The following is a 19,410-nucleotide window of genomic DNA, read 5'->3' as shown; positions in this document are numbered from 1 at the left end:
CTCCCTGTGGAGCTGTCTCAGCCATCCCTGAGGGGCTCAGGCCCTCAGTTCCATTGTGGGTGGGTGGCAGAACCTAAGGGTGCTATAGAGGAGCATCGTGATGGAGGGAACATCTTGTGTCATTGTCCCCAGCCATGGGGCAGGTGGCTGTGTCCCACTGGGGTGATTTGGTGCCATCCTGGCTTGATGCTGTGGCAGCTGTGCAGCTGACTCTTCCCAGGCTCCTGCTGGTGGTGTTGGGGTGTTCACTGGGAGCTGTGGTCAGGGAGCAGCCAGTGCCCCGGCATGGTCACAGGAACATCCCACTCAGGGGGGCTTTTCCCACCCAAGTTTCAGGATTTCTCTGCCCGAGGCTGTAGTGTGTCAGGTGTCTGCAGGGCCTGGCTCTCCTCTGAGCATCCCAGTAGGAGCAGGTGATCTTGTGTGGGACGGAAAGTTTCTCTGTGTTGGAGACTGAGATGCTTAAGACGTTGAGTAGTTTGCAATTATTGTTGATAACTTTTAAAGTACTTCAGGAAGTCAGCGGGGCATTAGGCAGTGATTCCCAGCAGATGGTCCTGGGAGGTGTGCCTGTCAGAACAGACCTGATGGTGGAGATTTATCCTTAAACCGTAGTGAGGAGCAGTTCATGCTCTGCCCTCGGGGCTCCAGCCTTCGTTCCGGAGCCATTTGAGGGCGCTGTGCCTCAGGATTAAAAAAACCCCAGCAAACAGAGATGCTGAGGTCTGAGTGGCACTGGAAGTTGAGCTGAGTTCCACCGAGGGCAGCTTAAAACTAATATCTCTAGTTCAAGCCTTAAATCACTAACAGCTCTACGCTCTTGCCACCAGGCATGTTTTGTTAATCTTGCTGGGCTTCCAAAGCTGGAAAGCACAAACAAACAGAGGAGAAACCTTTAAAAAAAGAGGAATGTAGTTGTAGGCACAGTATTAACTGCCTGAGATCAGGGAATGGAGGAGGGGGTGATAAAGCTTGGCAAAATTCCCAGTAGGAAAGCTGAAAAAGAGACAAGACTAGTTAGTCTTAGCTCACTACTCAGCAAAAGTGAACAGCAATATTGCAGTACCTGTTTGGATCATGGCAATTCTAAGCAGTGGCTAAATTGACATAACTGGGCTGGATCAACGTGGGATCAGTGTGAAAGCTGCTGGTTTGTGCCAAAGCCCCTTGTGTTAGTGACAGTGCTGGTAAAGCTCTGCTTGCCTTTGCCTGTGCACCTGGTCCTGGCAGTGCTGAGAGTGCTGTGGGCAGATGTGTTGAGAGAGAGATGTTTCTGCATGTTGGGATATTCCTTTCCTGTTAGAGGAATCCATTCATCCTCTTCATTCAGATAATCACCAGGAATGGGAAAGGGCTAAAAGCAGGTGCATGGTACATTTGAGTGAGTTAAAGTTAAAACACTCTTGTAAGCTCAAAACTGGAGAACAGAAAACTTCAGTGTCTTGAGGATTAGCCTGAACTTAAGATGGATGAAACTAAACTTAAGATGAACCTCATTAATTATTGAAATGGTTTCATTGAAATAATCCATACCACCATGTAGATGAACCTTCTTATTTTAGCTGAGTGGACCATTTTGGTTTCTTAAGTCTGTCTTTAAACATGAAACATCTCACATTTTAGGCTGTTTTCAGTGTTTACACATCCTTTTGCAGTGGCCACACTAAACCAGCATACCTGTAGTGGAAGCTGTCTAATGTAGTGGTAAGATGTTTTCTGGAATCAGAGGAATCAAAAGCTTGCCCCAAATTGTCTAGGAAGTCTTTAATGTGCTATGAGTAGACCTGAGAGCAGGTGACTCTAGAGCCTAAAATTTTTTGCCTTCTAATCTGGCAATTTTAAAATACTAAGACCATCACTTAAAAAAAATATTTTATTTTCACATTGCTTCCTTGAGCCCTGTTTGCTGCAGGAAGAATAAGGCTTTGCCCTGAGCAGCAACTTCACAGGTGGGACGTGGGCCAGACCTGCTGGGCTAGAGGAAAGACCTGGGTAGTGGAAACCTTGCAGCCTGTTTGTCCTGGCATTTGTCTTGTGAGCAGTTCTAGTGCTGCAGTGGGGGGTTTCCTGAAAATTCCAGCAGGGGGAATGCTCATTGGACTCTAACTGGGTGATCAGGACATCTCCTTCAGGAAAGCTGCTTGCCAAGAGGTAGAGTGGGCAGTAATGCTGTGTCCTGATCTCCAGCTGGCTCAGGCCTTGCTGTAATCATATTCTCAGCCATGCCATAAATCATACCAAAAGTGATAGAAAATGATCAGGGCGAGCGCAGTTCTAGTAAAAACAAAATCCCTGACACAGTGGCACGAAAGCTGAGCTGCAGCCAGGCTGAGCAATTGCTTCCTGGTGATGGTCTCAGATTCCCAGTGTGGCATCTGAAGGTTGGGGTCTGGTTTTCAAGCTCTGCTGGCAGATGCTGCTGTTAACCTGTGTGTGGCTGCTGCAGCTCCTGCTTTGGCAAGGGTGGCCGTGCTCTCGGAGCTCTGTGAGCTCAGAGTGAGGCAAAAACTGCCCAAGGTCTCACCATTGAGCTACAGCTAAAGTGCCTGGTGTGAGGATGCTCCAGCCCTCCTGCTCCTCGTGACAAGCTGGGAATTCAGCCTAGCAGAGGCACAGGGTTCCTGGAAAGCGCTGCTGCCTTCCCCTTGGCAGCACCGGCCTCTGGGGAGTGCAGCTGTGCCAGCACTTGGATTCTGGCCACAGCTCAGGGCTGCCCTGCCCTTCCCTGCTGCTGGGCACTCACAGGCAGCTCTGCAGCTCTGGGACCAGCACTAGAAGACAGCAGCCAGTACAGGAACTTGGTTTTTTGGAAAGTTCCAGCTTTGTAAGGCCACAGTTGAGTCACTGTCACGTGCTGAAGTGCTGGACTGCAGCATCAGCTCCTTAGAGCAGGTGTAGGCTTTTCATACTTGTACCTGCATTTTGGAAACAGTTACAGTTTTAAGAGGGTTGTGAGCCCATGTCAAAATAAGCATTATAATTAGAAATGAAACGAAACTCTTGAGAACTGTTCAGCAACCAGAAGGTGACAATCACTGGGATGCATTTAGAGGCAGAGGTTTGATTCTAAATAACTTCTCTTCCATTTTAAAATCCAGAGTCTTTGATCTGGGGTTCAGGATTGCTCTTTGTCCTGTCTCTATATAAGGTGGCATGTTCTTCTCAGTTGAATTAAGAGAAGAATTTGTGCCTCCCTCTTGTTCAGGCTGGTTCATGGAGTTCTTCTGGAGGAGAGGAACAAGGATGCAGAAGAGGCCGCAGTCTGTCAGGGTTGGGTGTTAGGGGAGAGTGAGTGATGAAGATGAGCACTTCCCTGGTGGCTCATCCTGTGCCACAGGTACCTTAGGCTGGTGAATTGCCAATTTCACTGCAGAGGGAGCTGGTGCCTGGTTCAGAGCAGGTGCTGCAGCTCGGGGAGCTCCATCCCTGGCCAGGGAGGTGTTTTCTGCGTGCAGCAGGGCGGTGCTGCCCTTCAGGTGACTCAGGAGCCTCTGCTGCTGTGGGAAGCAGGGCAGAGCAGGCGTGTGGGGATTAAAGATGATACAATTTCCCCTGAGGAAACCTTCAGCTCCACTGAACTCTCCTGTCTGGGAGAGGAGCTGTCTGGCATTCATCCATAGCTGGGCCACGAGCTGAAAAGTTAAACCTCTTAAAGTTACTGTGCTGGGTTTCCTTGTGCTGGGATTTTATTTCCTCTTCCACAGTGGACAAGAGGGAGAAGATGTTGGGGTTTCCTTGTCTAGCAGAGTTGGAGGCCAGGGCAGATATTCCTGGGTATGTTCTGCTCTGAGAACTGAGTGTAAACCTGAAATGACTCTGGAACAAGACTTAATTTAAAGCTCTTCTTTTCAATTTGCTTGAATTGCACTTTTAAATAATAACCAAGCAAAGCTGAAACATGGTTAATAAGGGTGGGACTAAAACCCACATGAAGTTTATTAAACTGTATTTGTGGGTTGTTTTGTTCTTCGCTTTAAACATTAACTTCCTTTTAACTTTGAGGAAATGGTTAAACAACGATTTACAGCGTAACAGTTGAGAAATTGAGAAGGGGATGGAATTTGTCAGATGTTTAAATCTGTTCTCTTTTCAGCATGTTCTATGTATGTAACTAATGAACACTTAGGAGCAAGAGAAAAAATCTGTTAAAGATTCAGCATTTCACAGATCTCCTTCAAAGATGTTGTGAAAATAAAAAGGGCTGGAAAAACAGTGTAACTGTTGGAGAGTATTAACATGTGGGAAGGTCGAGAACCATGTGCAGAGAGCACTGAGAATTTGGATCCCTGTTCTGAGCAAGCCCTGGAGCTGCAGTAGCTCCAGCAGCACTACCAGGGCACAGGGACAGAGCCAAGGAGGCAGGATGGAGTCACACGAAGGCTGTGCTGACACTGTCATTCCAGTGTGAGGACCTTCCTCCTTTCCCTGCTGTCATTTAGCCCAAGAAAAGCTCCACTGGAAGATGATTTGTAGCAGAGGAGTAGTACAAGAGTAGATGACAGAGTGAGCAGGCTGCTTGAGTGACCCCTGTGTGTGTGAAACCCTGGATAAGAGCACATGTGAATGTTCTGGTGGTGAGCAATGTTGAGCTGACTCCTAAAATAAGGATGTGAAATATCCTTAATGTGAAAGATCTTGCCACTGTTAGGCACAGTGGTGAGTGGGGCTGTAGTGGCAAGTGTGGATTACTGTTTGTTTTAATCAGCTTGTCAGTTTGCCTGCCTTTGGGGGCTGAAATCATTCAGCCTTTCCTGTTAGCAGAGCTGCAGGGCTCTGTCAGCTGCATGGTCTGGCCATACCAAGTGTAAAATTAATGCAGATGGTGGTGAACTCCTGCACTCCTCTGAATTTTTGGGTTCCTGTGTCTCAGTGGGGTTGGGCAGCAGCTGCTTTTCCCAAAATTCGTCTGTCCCAGGATCTGGCACAGCAGCAGGTCCTGGACTCCCACAGGGAGAGAAGGATGGGAGGGAGTATCCCAGCTTTTGATATGCATTTCCCCAGGCAAATGGGAACTGGCAGATCCAAAGCATTTCACTTAACTGGAATGATTTCCTGAGATGTGGGAAAAGTAGCTCTGAGGGTTACATGGTCTTCTCTTTCACTTCCTTATCTTCAGGATCCAAAGCCTCCTGCAGTCCCTCAACTCAGACAAGAGAAGAAAAGCCCAGAGCCTTTGTCCAGGGCTGATATCTGATGCTGGGATTAGCACAGGGCAGGACCTTCAGGATTTGAGGGATGCAAATGAGGAATGCATTTCTTATGGAAAAAGCAAAATAATGACCTGACTATTCAAGTTGCAGGATCCAAAAGATCTCCTCTGGGCCAGCAGTTTGGGGACTCTTCAGAGTCCAACTGGCGAGTCTGGGGAAATTTTAAACATTTTTAACTCGCTAGGGATGCTTTACAGGCCTGATCCTGCAAACCCTTCCTGTTTGAAACTCTGTTTGTCTTTTCAGATTGAGCTTGAGATGCTTCCCAACGTATTCCAGGGTGAAGACTCATGGCTCTTTCTTTCCATAGGTTTCACAATTCCACAGCAAATGTGAAACATAAGTCTTTTCCAATGGTTTAAATTATTTTCACTCTTGATGCCAAAAAATTGGGATAATGTCGGGTGGTGATGAAACTGACTTCTTCTTACATACTTTTGGCACCAGCTGAAATGGTTGGCAGTCTGTCAGGAGTTCTGGTGTGGCTTTTAGTACCATGGCACCAGATTTACAACCCTTCTTCTAAATAATTAAAACCTATATTAAAAAAGGGGGCTGGGGCTACCTCCCAGCTGGAAGATTGGAACAAGGAGGGGAAGTAGTGGAGAACATCGTAAAGGAGGCTGGAAGAACAAGTCACCAGGGCTTTTGCTGTCTCTGGAGCAACTCTGACAAAGCCCAGCTTGTGATTTAAGTGAAAAGGCAGCCCTTTGGACACTCCAGGGCAGAGGGGGTCTTGTAAACTGGTGAGCATTCTGTAGGGCCTAGGAACAATGTTGGGTTTTCTCTGTATGTAGGAAGTGCCAAGGCATTTTATCCTTGAGCAGTTCCCCTCCCCAAAGAGCAAGGTCTCTTTTGGAAGGCCCCCAAAGAGGTGTCTCTTGTCTCCTCAGAGACAGGGCACTGATTGTCTCTGCTGTGCTTTGCAGCCATGCCCAGTGGAGACACCAACTTTTACAGTTTTCTTTTTGTCCAAGCTCTCTTTGGAAGTCAGTGACCCCTCCTGAGACGCCCTGAATGCTGTTCAGTTCATTCTCCTCCTCAAAGGAGGAGAGCTCTCATTTCTGCTACAGAAATTCCTCTTGCTGGAAATACTGGGCCAAGGGGATTTCCTGGGTGTACGTGAGGACCGGATTTGGCAGGGAGGTGTGGAAATGTGCAATATACAGTATGTGTGTAATGTATATTATAAATCATATTAGTACAGTCAGCTGTTGAACATACAGCATTTGGAAGTACGTGCAGAGCATTTCTTTGGAGAGTTGCCTGGCTGGCACAGAGCGTGGGGAGGGGGGACCAGAAAAGTCTGGCCTCTCTTTTTATGTACAGGATGGGTGTTGGAGCTCTCTGGAAGCACCTTTACCTCTCGGGTGCACAGTCCTGGCAGACCAGATGAGCCCTTCTGGTGTTAACAGAAGTTAAATCAGACCTCAAGACTTCTCTCAAGGGGGAGGTACAGGGCAGAGCTGTGTTTTGAGCCTTTTAATTGCAATATAAATAATCACTGGATTAGTGCAATGAAAAGTAAGAACTCCTCATTGTAAATACCCACTTTGTGCAACATGTTACAGCCTCGGTGTTGATTACTAAACCTGGAGGCTTTGTTAAGTTTTAAGGTGATAACTTAGCTTTCACTCTCTTCTTTTCATGCCAGAAAAGGAGTGGAAAAAGCATAAAAGAACCTTAAAAGCTCTGGGTTGTGAGCAGAGGAGGGCTCTCCTGGGGCAGAAGCTGGCTTCCAAAGGTGTTCTTGCCAGCCCTGCTGTAAGGTCTGGACTTGGTGCAAGGAAGGCAGGGATTTAGTGCTCTGACCTGGACCCTATGGAGTTATTTAGGCAGGGTCTTTGCCTTCCTAGTGTCACTTATTCCAGGAATGGTGGAAAATCCTGAAACTGGGGCAGTACAACAGTCCATTCCTGACTTCACCTCTGAAACCCAACCCGTGGCCTGCAGGGAGAGCACAGCTGACTGTGTGGCCTTTATTGTAGTAAGGAAGAGGTATTTGGTCCCAAAAAATGCAGTGTGGCTCTGCAAATCACACTTGCATCAGTTCACTCAGTGTTCCTTGTGAGGGTGGTACCCACAGGGGCCTCCTGTGTGCAGGCAGTGTCACCTCTGTGCTCTGAGACAGTAAATGCCATTCAATAGCAGGGCAGTCCTGGCAGCTGGAGAGGTGATTTTGAAGGGATTTCTGTTAACAGGGTTTATTTTTTCATGTGAGCTGAGCATCTTGTAAAACACATACATTTGTGGGGCTGTGTCTGGAGGGAGGGGAGGAAGGGAAAGCAAAAGTCTTGACAGGAATCCCCACCTTTCCTTTGTACAGTGCTTTGTTTCTAAATAGTGCTCAGTGATATAAAAAATAACCAAGAGAAGCAGATGAAGTTCTTTATTCTGTATTACACAGGCTGAACACAACCATAATCCCATCATTTCCTCACACTGCAAATCATTGCAGTGAATGACCTGGGTTTCAGACCGGGCTGGATAGACAAGGCTTGGGCACCAAACTGATGGGGTTTTTTTGTTCTGTTTTGTGCACAGGTTGGCTACATCCAGCTTGGATCAGAGCAGCTGCTGATCCAACCTGTGAACGCATCTGAGAGCTCCTTCAGTGGGAAGGAACATTTCATCAGGCGGACACGATCCACCAAGCCCGGCCACCCCTCCAGGCCCCAGGGCCCTGAGGAGCACTGCAAGGTTGTGGCAGGTGAGCTTGGAGTGGTTCCAGAGAGCAGCCATGGGAATTCTGCTTGGATTTTGTGATTCTGGTGGTTGGGCAGCTGGGGCTGGGGAAGGATGGCAAGTGTGACTTAGGCAGGAGTCGCATCACAGCCGTGAGGTTGTCAGGGCACGTGCTGTAACACTGGACTTGTGAGATGATAAATTCTGCTCTAATCTTGCAGTGTGACCACTGCTCAGGGAGGGATTCACTGGGTTTTAGCAAAGGTTCAGGATTTTTAACTGAAGTCAGTGTTGATGGAGACTCTTCCATTTTGCCTTTCCACTGGAGTTGTGCTGAGCAGGCAGGGATAGAACGGTGATCCTCACATTTCAGAGTGTGGAAAACATCATTTCACCTGCTTTGATATAATTTAATCACAAGTATCATCTGGGGAGTCCAACTCCAGGGATCCAGCTCATAATAGGATAAATGGATATCTGGAGATATTTTGTTTGTCTTTAAGAGCAATCTGCTTTCTTTTTCAGCTTCTCATGCCATCATTCTTACTTCTGTGTAGCAGAGCACACAATCCATATCAGGGTCAACTGAGCAGACTTGTATTATTTTATGGCTTTAAATTGCTTTTGTAAGGGCTTCTGTGCATTTGGAACTACCAGATGTAGTTCAGCAAGGTGATTTTTTTAAACTAGAAGCTTGATTTTGCTTTTTCTGTCTGGTGTTTGACTCATCAAACTTAAGCTCTATCTGATAAAACAGATGTTATATCATATATTATAATGTGCTATCATTTTTCAGGAGAAAATGGCCAACTCTGTTCATTGATCATATCCTGTCTTGTCCCACTTTCAAAGCCACACAGTCAACTTGCCAGCTGATATAAACTATTTTTTTGCTTCTTTAGAGCAATTCAGTTTTATCATTTCTGGCATTCTCTCTGGGTGTGTTGCAGAGGGGGTGTTTTTTATGAACATAGTGAAATCTCTTCATTAGGTTGCAGTGTCCCTGTGTTTTCTGCTTCTTTCACTCCTCTCCTGCCTTCTCCTGGATGGATTGCATAAATGGAGAAGTGGGTTCTGCTGCTGGGCTGCCAAAGGGGCAAAGTGGGGAGTAGGGCTGGGGGGATTTTCTGGGCACAGGAGTGAGAATCTCTGGTGTGGGAAGAGCTGAGTGCTCAGGGACAAGGGCTGCTGCTGGATGTGGAAGGATGTGGCAGCAACAGGAGGCACAAAAAGCTTCCTTGTGGGAACAGCAGTGGAAGAGGCCTGAAGGAGCTCACTGGAACAGGCAGGAACCTGAAGTTTGCCTGTAAGGCTTTGTATCCCAGCTTTTGTGTTTAACCAGACCTGTGCACCAGCAAAACAACCTGTGCCTGCTTCTGCACTGGGTGCTGGTAAATCCTGCAGCCAGGACCTTTATTTTCCCCTGTGAGGAGCTGAGCTCTTAATAGTTCAGCAGGTTTATTGTTCTCAGGGGTTCAGACTAAGCCAATCTTCTCTCTGATTCTCTGAGAATGAAATCTTGGATCTGGTTACAGTTACAGATCCCTTATGTCTCTTTTCAGAGGAAACATCAGAATTCAGGACTGCTCTGATTTCCCAGCCAAGTTCTGTAGGTGCTGCAGCCCTGTGGTCACAGAAAATGCATTTCAGAATTCTTACACTGTAAAATGAGACAGCCATTAGTTAAAATCTGAATCGAACCAGAATCAGTCCAGGAAATGAGCCTCACCCTTTGGCCACTGAACTTTTTGACCTGTTTTCTAGGGGCAGGATGCTCCCTGTCCTTGGCAGAACTGGAATTCCCTCCCTGAGAGAAGAGGAACTAAAGGAAGGAAGCTGGGGAGACACTGGGTAATAATTACATGGGGTTACAAAGGGAAAGAGGAGCTGAGTGAGCATGAAGAAGACACTGGTGAAAGAGTATTTCCAGTGGCACCTCCTGCTTCCTGAGGGCCTCTGGGGAGCCACTGCTGCACTGGGAACAGAATTCCCATCCCTTGGGTGCTGACTCTTGCTGTGCTAAGAAGGGAGCCAAGCCTTGCTTGGCAGTAGCCCCGTCCTAAAATAATGCAATTGCTCATGGGCTTTCCCACTTAAAGGCAGACCCCTGGATCTTTGTCATTGTTGAGGGACAGAAATGTAACTCATGGCTGTTAATAGGCTTAGCACATTAATGACCTAATTGCCTGCTGTCTGCTTTGGATTAACTTTTGTGCACAAGGAGTTTAGAAATTAAAAAATTAATCCTGTCTGACACACAAAAGGTCCATTTCTAATAAAACAGTGTGGAAGTGACCATCTAGGGGTGTGCTTCCAGAGTTTCTCCTGGGAAAAGGTCTTTTTGCAGTGAAACTCACCAACATGGACTGGTCAGATTTGTACTAGAGGTCATTTTCCAGTGGCTTAAAATTTGGCTCACCCAGGCTAAAACTTGGCAGGAAAGGTTGGAGGTTGTGAATGCATGGGGATATTTCTATGTCAGACAGTTAGGTACAAACCCTCTATTGTAGAATGACATAGACAGAAAAAGACAGGTCTGTGTAAATACAGTATAAAATTAGTATTTTTCAAGGGCACAGAGCTGCCATGCTTGGGCATTTTTCAGTCCTTTACTGCTGTTCTTGTATTTTCTGAATACACAAGAATCACCTCTGTATGTATTTTCTTCTTAAAATTCTGTAATTCAGAGGTAGCTGGCATAATCTGGGGTTATTTGGGAATCAAAGCACAAAAAATAGGCTGAATTTTTAATGCTAACTATTGATCATATCATAAAAATTTAAACAGGGCTAAATTGCTCAATGGCAAATTTCCTGTGATATATGAACTTAATAACTTTTAAAACAAAGGTGCTTGGTGATGTAATGTGTGAGCATTTGGAGGAGGAGCAGGAAAGCACTTTAGGAAGGCAAAATGAACTTAATTAGGAAGTGCTGCTGGGGGGACAGAGAGCACAGCTTTGCAAGGGCAGTGCCCCTGTGTTCCACCCAGAGATGTGGTGCCCTCCCTGCAGACCCCAGCACTGGGAGGGGGAAAGTGGCTTGGGGCCAGGTAATGCCATCAGGCTGGTTTGATAAGGGGTGGTTAAAATCTCTAAAACAACTCCTTTAGTCTGAGTGGTGTTACACGTCCTGCAGCACTCAGAATTATTTTTAGGTCTGCAGGAGAACTTTGTGGGAGCCAAATTTCTCCTGGAATAATCTGTATAAGAGGATTAATCTAGCTGTAGTCAAGAATGGGAAAGTACTTAAGGTTTTGCATGACTGGGTCCTTGAGATTTGAACCTAAAAGTGTCTACTAATGGGTTAAAAAAAAATCCCAAGGCTGATGTTTTAATTCTTTTGTTTGAATTCCAAAGTGCTCCAGCAGCAAAGGAAGGATCCCATCACCATGGGCCAGGTGCTATTGTTGGTCATATGATATGTGAATATGTTTTATTTTTATCACCTGTCATCCTGCAAGAGAGAGAGAGTTCAAGTCACAATGCACATTTCTGCTCAGGCATGAACATGAGCCCCTGTGAGGCAAACAGAAAACCTATTAAAAGGTTTCCAGGTGCACATGCAATGAGGGGGAAGGAAGGGAAGGTTGGGTTTCACTTGCTCTGAGCAGGGAGTGGTGAGGAACAGGGGAAATAGCTTCACACCAGTGATGTGAAACACCTCTCCTCTCTGGACACTGGGCAGCATCTGCACAAAGCTCCTGTCACACCCTGCTCTCACTTTAAAGACCAGCTCTGACAACTTTCTTGTCAAAGGTCCTGGAGAAGTGTTTTTGCTATGGAGAGAGTGGAGTCAAAGGGAGTTTTGTTTGCAGGTTTTAATAGATACAAGTAAGAGTTTCCCTGCAGAAGAGCCAGGCAGGAGAGAAAGATTTCATTTAAGGCATCATACATGATTTTTGCAGTGCCCAAGCCCTGAGATAGAGCTTCTTTCATTGCCCTCTCTCTGTGAGCTTGTGACATACAGTAAAGCTGTTTCCATGTGACAATGTCCACCACAGCCTCAGCTGCAGTAAATGGATTATTTTTCTGAACTATCATGGAACAACAGTAGTTTAACTATTGACTGAGATTTGGACACATATTTTGCATGTTTTCTTTGCCACCAGAGTCTGTAAATAGGAAAAAAAAAATCAGTTTTTCTTGTTTTTGAGAAAGTATCAATGTTCAAGGCAGAATCAAAGCATGTTGTGAAAGCATAGGAATCTCCTCTAACGCTGTCATAAAACTTTCTGTTTCTTCAGGAAAAGTAAGTTCTGTTACAACTTCTCCAAAGGTCTCGAGTGATGTATTAAAGTCTCCTTACATAGGAAGGATTTGATATAAAATACAGTCCAGGAGCATGAGAGAGAGCAGCTTGTCTTTGGACAGAAGGTTGTTATTTCATGTTTATGATATAGACCTCATAAATTACTCTTAAATGTGGGTTTGCTTTAAACCCTTTTGTCAGTTTAAATGAACCAGTTTTCCTCTAATGCAAATGTGCTGCACATACAGTGAAATAACAAGAAGATCAATATTTTAATTCACAAAATAACAACGTGTTGCTTCTCTGCATAGTTACTTTGCAACCTGTTTTAACAATTTATCAAAGCTGGTAATAATTTAAGTAAGTGCTGGTGTACAGGTATCAAATGTAGGGAATGCTTTCCCTGAACAGGTATAAATCTTAAACACATGTTACTGCTACATTGCATTTCCCCATCTTTAATCATTGTCTCGTAGCTGTGTTTTCTCTGCAGGTTTGACTTGGCCTGAAAGAGCAGTTGTTATGGCCAAAAACATGTGCACTAAAAATAGAGAGATGTAATGCAACCTGTATTAGTCCATATTAGGAAGCAGCTGTTGGAGAATTAAAGCAGATTTCAACAATGGGCTCCACAGAAGATGTAATGTGATTAAGTGTTTGCAAGCACAGGAGGATTCCCTGTATCAGGAACTCAGCACTTTGCCCATGGGAGTGTGTCTCACTTCTGTGGATAAATCCCTTGGTTTTTCCAGGTCCCTTCTCTTCCTGACAGGGAGTCTGGGTTTTCCCTGCAAGCCTGTGATTGTTTCCTCATGGCTGATAAACAGCAGCCTCCTGCAGCAGTCTGACATTCAGAAGTGTCCTTTTCCATCTCATGTGGCAAGTGAGGCTTTACTGCAGGTCTGTTCTGGATGATTCCCTCAGTGTGGATCATGAGGAGTGTGAGGGACTCCAGGTTCTTCTCCCTCTGCTGTCAAGGTGAAAAAGAGACACAAAAAGGAAATGTAAATGTAGATAGTGGATGGATTTCTTCCGTTTCCAGGGCAGCTGTGGTGCTCCTTTGCTTGGTTCCTGATAAAGCTGAGTGCTGGTTGCCATTGGAGCCCAGTGAAATCCAGCCTGGCAGGTGGTGATGAGCTCCATTGTCAGTGTCCACTGTCCTTGTCTTGGGATGTTCATGGATATTCCATGGTCGTATATTCATGATCATATTTCATTCTGGCTAGAAAAGCAGAGAGATGGTTCCTGGACTAAGGTGGATTGCTCATCTTTTAGGTGTCTTTGCTTCTTCCATGTTATCACTGTCCATAGCTCAAGCCATGCCCACTGTGCCTGCTCCTGCTCCACTAAATTGTTTTATTTCTCTGCCATGAGTCCTTGTTTGTGCCACCAGGAAAGTGTCCTTTCCATGGGAGATGGGTGTACATAATCCAGGAGGTGGGACTCTCTGAATCCTGGTGACAAATTGAACCCTTGAGCAGAGATCACAGTGCTTATCCTGACCTGCCATTAAACAAAGCCCTGATGAGTTGTGTTGAAGACTGAGTTTGTTTTGCAGAAGAATAAGGTTTTAACTGATGTGTCCAAGCCACAGACTAACTTGGATAACAATCCTTGCAGCAAAATCTGTGGTGTTTTGAGATGCAGCTCAGAGTTCATGACTTCTGTCTCAAGTTCTTGTTTGCTGCTTTGCCAGAGAAATAGTCATGAACTTGTGATTTGATATAAAAGCGACTCTTTGGGAAAAAAAAATAAACAAAAAACCCCAAAGCAAAACAAAGCCATTTTTGGAAGGTGAATTAGGGAATAATGGATCATTCTGCTCTGCAATAATTTTACCCAGCAGTTGATGCCTGATTTTGCCATTCCAGTCAGAGACAAATTGGAGATGCAGTTTTGTAGGACAGGGCATTAAAAATGAGAGGACAACTCTCAGTCTGTAATCAGCTGTTCTTTCAATAAGCAACCATTTGTAATTCCTGAACTTCAGGCAATCACTGGCATCAGCTGGCTGTGGTAAATCTGAAATTCCAAGGTTTTGGTGGAGATATAATGGGCCAGGGCACAGAGAAAATTCTTGTGCTGTATCCTGGCAGAGGCTGGGATTAATCACCTTTTGAGAGGTGCTTTTATCCTGCTGCTGCTATCAGGGACATTTTGTGGCATCTTGTCCCTCTGATAATTCAGCAGTGACAGAGGGTTTTAGATTGAGTAGTAAGAATGCACCTCAAGGATTTCCTTTCTTTAATTTCTTGGCTTGGTTTGTGTGCAAAATCTCTCATTTCTTTCTGTTTTGCTTTGGAGAGGTGATGATTTTTACTTTTAGGTGAAGCTAATAAAACCTGCCTAATGTGAGTACCAGTCAGAGGTTCTCTGGAAACTCCTGGGGCTTAGGGAGAATTAATTTTAGCTGTTTGCCCCACTTGGATGCCCTTTCTTCCTTTTTATGCTGCTGAAATAACAGGACATGGTAAAACAGAGCTTGCCCTCCATCAAGGGTGTGGGGAGATGTTAAAGGGGTTGTGGGAGGAGGGGAGGAAGCAAAGGGCTCCTGAGGAAGAGCTGGAGAGGGTTTTTAAGGCTGCAATAGAAAAGAGCTTCTAAGGAGAAATCTGGCCTTACAGAAAGGATTCTGCAGTTTAACTTTTATTTGTGGCTTCTGTTGAACAGCATCCAGAAACCATCAGTGGATTTAACAAGAATGAGGTAGCTAAAATTACAAAGGGAAAGATTAGGCAGGAAAAATAGTGGAAGGCTGTAGGAGAAGATGTTGCTTTTAGATGAGTCTGGGAAATACAGTTGGAAGGGAGGTAGGAGGAACAGGAAAGGACTCTGCACTTACAGCAAGAATCTGCCAAAAGCCAGACAGTGCTAGACAGTGCTTTTGGTGTGTAATAGGAAAAGGTCATTTGGGGCGGTTGCTCTGGAATTGCACATCTGTTGAGTTGCCATAAAAAGCACTGAATGTCAGGAGTTTTCTACAGAGGCCTCAGAAGAGCCTTGTTGTGCTTCTGATCACAGTGGGGACTCTGCTTCTTCCCATTCTGAGGGAGACTTCAAAGACTGCAGGACGTGGTGTGATCATGTGGCTTTGAAGGTGGTGAGCCAGGCAAGGGTAAAGGAAAGTCACCTAAACTTGAACTTGTGCAGTGTCACAGCCATTTTTTGCTGAGGATCTGGGGGTGTTTCACCCTTCTCCCTTCACCTCACAGTCCTGAATTTTGTGGATTTTTTGGTCCAATAGACTGTAAAACACACTGTCAGAGTGACTGGCCAAAGAGTAATGTCCCCTGTGCCCAGTCACCTGCAGCATGTACATGCTGTGTTGTAGATTGACTGTTTCAGCTCATATTTCATACTAAATTCTCTGACCTCTTAAGCAGGGAACACCTGACTCCTAAAATCGTGTGCTGTGTGCTCCCTGCAATGTAAACTTCTCTGACAGCTCCTGCCCGTGGTTTATGGCCTCTTATGCCTTCACACTAACACTTGACATCTGCACCACAAAATTTGTAACATCAGTTTGTTCAAATAAAGAATCCACCAAGCATTTAATCCTTGGTTTAATGGCTGATGTTTATTTTAGTTTGGGGTTTCATGTACTCATGGAGGGATTCTCTGCCCATGGTCCATAAATCTTGCAGGGCAGGAATGAGACTTCTCTGTGCTGGCTTTTTTCTGAAGTGAGGCTCTAGAGATGGGGTATTTTTATTTTTTGGATACCTCCATAAAATTGACTCACTTTCAGGTATGAGCTGCAAATGCACTTAAAGAGAATTTTTCCTGCTGGTTTTGGATCTTTCTCTTCATCAAACATCTGTGATACAGGACGTGCATTTCCTTTCTCTTTGTTGTGGTTCAGCCATGCAAATGCCCTCTTTTCTCCGTGTGCTAGATTATTCTGGAAAATTATTTGCATTTGTGGTGGGCAGGAGGATGCAAAGAGAGACCACTGTGAAAGTGGATCGAAATGATAAAACAATTTACCCTATGGAGGAGCTACAAACTTGAACAGCCTCTCTCTTTTCAAGTAGCTGGTGTTGCTGTGCCTGTTGTGGAGGGTTCAGCAGTGACCTCCTGAGCTCTTTGTGGGCTCCCTCAAGTCCTGTTGTCTGTTTTAGGTGCAGATAAATTTACACTTGGGCAGTGTGAAGGTGAGTATTCTCCTGTCAGGTCACTCTGGCTGCGTTTCCAGGCAGCCTGTGGGATGCTGATTTTCCACACACATCCTCCAATCCCAGCCCCTCTGTGGAAAGCAGCCAGCCCACAGGGGGAAACGGGGCCAGAGGCTGTGTGAACCAAGGCTGCCCAGCCCTCTGCCAGGAGCCCCTTTGGCTGCTGCTCTCCAGAAGTCACAGCTTGCAGAGTTTTGTTCTGCTGCAGAGGTGCCAGTTCCTTCACCTGCCTCAGGGGAAGAGACCACACTGGCAAATGACCATGGCATGACCTCTTCTCCCCAGAGTGAGCTCCAGTCCAGCAGAGTCAGTTCCTCCTCTGACACAAATGTCTTCTTTCCCACCAAAAAAAGAGTTTTTTAAGGGAAAACCCAGAGAACTCCAATTCTTTCCTTCCATTTTAAACTTTTTTACATGGCTCGTTCAATGCCAGGCCGAGACTTAGTTGAATCAAGGCTTAGCCCCTCTATAAGAACTTCTCTACAGGTATGAGATTTGTACCACCTGGAAACATTTGTTAGGGGATTGCCAAAATAACAATTTGATGCAGAAATGCTGCTGTCTTCAGGAAGGTTCTGACTGATAGCAGTAAGACCCAAAATGTCAGTGTTTTTACTGAAAGAATTCACCTTCTTTTCTTTTTTCTTTGATTTCTCCTTGGTATTTAAATGATAATGTTGAGGACCTGTAGCTAAAGATGTGCTGCTATGCAGAGGGAGGGATGGGAAATGAATGGAATGAAAGAAATAAAATAACACACAAACATGTGAGCTGTTCCACAGGAGTTTGAAATCATCTCCATCTCATAGTTGGCAAATCAAAGGTGCATTCAGCTCTCCTTCTTTCTTGTATAGACAATCTTTTTTATTTTAGTTATTTTATTTTCATTATAGAGATCCTCTGCTCTGGGGCAGCTTTGCCATGATTGTGCACTTTTTCTGTAGCTGTCCTGCAGCCCATGTGAAAACGAGCCTTGAAACTTGGTTATTTTCATCTTTGCTGCTGGCATGCAGCTTCCATAATTTATGATCACCCCCCCTATTTTCTTTTTTTTTTCCTGTCCATACACTTCTGTCTGTCTCTTTCAACCCAGGGGGATATTTCCAAACTCTCTTAAAAAAAAATCAAATTTCATGGTTGTTTTCTCAGTTTAAAATATGTACCAAGTGTTGACAGTTGATGCCTTGGGCAGAAAAGCACGTGCAGAATTGTACTGGATGACTGAAGAAACCCAGGAATGAGGAGATGGGATGGACGTGGTGAAATGTGCATATTGACAAGGCAGAAAATGCATGAATGGGTGAAGGCAAGGAGTCCATTTCAGATGGGCTTTGGGGGGCTTGCAGCTGATGGAGTTTGTCACCCTGAATGCAGGAGGGTCAGTCAGGGAAAGCTGATGATCTGGGAAAGAAGGGAAATTCAAGCTGAATTATGTCAGGGAGCTGGTAAACAGGCTGTGGAAAATCAGGATCAGTGAACACCAGCTCAGCTCTGGCTGCTGCTTTGCTCAGAGAGGGTCTCAGGGTAAATCTAGAGAAAATTAAAAAGTGATTCTCTGCTCTGGGGAATGAGCAGCACGTGTTGTGTGACATAAGAGGGATTTGTCTGACCATCCATTAGGCTCTGTCCCATGTCAGTTTTGCCCTGAATGTTGTGTTTGTGCTGTTTCAGGACTTATGTATTCTGTTCCCTTTTCCACAGGAAAAAATCAATAGTAATAGCAGTGTCAGTAACCATAGCATATCACAGGCTGAACAGTAGGCAGAGATCATTTCAGTGAATCTTAGAAGTCTGTTTCTTATTGCAAGAATAAATTTGTTTTAATTACTTCATTTGCTTCTTTCTTTTTGCAATTGAAAGCATGAACACAATTTTGTGGCTGCAGTGAAGTGAGCAGGTTTGAATTCATATCTGAACTTAATTTCTTCTTTGGTCATGACTCAGCTGCTTTGCACATCTACTTGTGAAACACAGTTCACCTTTCAGCTTAGAAGAAGGCAAATTATTAATACATAAGTCCTTTGGTTGGTAGGAAGGAAGGTTTAACTTATCTGTAACATTTTTATTTGAATTAGTTAATTTTTTCTTTTTCCTGAACTTATGTTTTTTCCCATCCTCTTCCCTCTTTTCACATCATCTGCTGCTCTCTGCACACACAGGCACAGACGTACCTGCAATGCAACCTCTTCTTTAACCAGCCAAGAACACTTCAATTTAAAGGTTGATACAACCTGAGTACACACCAGGGTGTTTGTTGAAAAGGCTGGGAGTGTTTTGTTATGATCTGCCAGCCTTAAAAGGCATTTTGACTTTTCAGAAAAGAAGAGACAGAAGAAAGTGAAGGCCACGAGCGACTGGCGGGAGCGGAGGAACGCGATCCGCCTCACCAGCGAGTACACGGTGGAGACGCTGGTGGTGGCAGATGCTGACATGGTGCAGTACCACGGAGCTGAGGCTGCCCAAAGGTTCATCCTCACTGTTATGAATATGGTAAGTAGGCACTTTACTCTCCAAAGAGGCAACAAGAGTAAGCAGGACATATCCAGGGGAGGATAAAGCTGACTTGGCAGCAGAAATCAAGAACTGGTTTGACCTTCGGGTACGAGAAAAGGTTTTGGTTTTCTTGTGTTATGTACCTCTTCTCCAATTGTGTTATTCCTGGTAAACCCATTTTTAAAACTGAAAATGCATGTTTTCACTGAGGAAATAGTGGTTCAGGAGTGGTGTTTTCTACCAGGCTTTTGCTGTTGCTGTGGTTTACCTTGGAGGAGTGTCTTGTCTGACATGTTTCTTGAGTTCCTAAAGATTCTTATGGCACACCTGTTTCACAAAAGATATGGCTCATTGTTCAAGGCAATTAAAACCAGCAGTCATATTGACTCCAGCAGAAGACCTGGCTTTAAGTCCAAAATTATTTTTATCTCTGATTTTTACACAATGAAAATGGCTTCTTCCCTTGATGTAGAAGATGTGGCAAGCTTATGACCAAACTGCTGGCTGATCCCATTCTTTTCACCCCAGGGCTGCATGAAATGGTGCTGGTCATACCTGTGAATAGTTGATGGAGTTGGGCTTGAAAATCATTCTAGA

The 19,410-nt window shown here is 45.0% G+C and overlaps 1 protein-coding gene across 1 annotated transcript in view; it reads left to right on the top strand.

Moving 5' to 3' along the window:
* Positions 1-19,410, top strand: part of ADAMTS17 (ADAM metallopeptidase with thrombospondin type 1 motif 17) — a 152,030-nt gene that overhangs the window by 1,312 nt on the left and 131,308 nt on the right. The window contains exons 3-4 of the mRNA XM_066558883.1: positions 7,755-7,920; positions 18,638-18,810. Coding sequence (XP_066414980.1) covers positions 7,755-7,920; positions 18,638-18,810 — 339 coding nt within the window. The remainder of the gene's footprint in view (positions 1-7,754; positions 7,921-18,637; positions 18,811-19,410) is intronic.

Source organism: Molothrus aeneus, chromosome 13 (genome assembly GCF_037042795.1).
Source record: "Molothrus aeneus isolate 106 chromosome 13, BPBGC_Maene_1.0, whole genome shotgun sequence".
Taxonomy (NCBI): Eukaryota; Metazoa; Chordata; class Aves; order Passeriformes; family Icteridae; genus Molothrus; species Molothrus aeneus.
The sequence above is the reverse complement of the archived record's forward strand: the minus strand, read 5'-3'. Positions and strand labels throughout refer to the sequence as shown.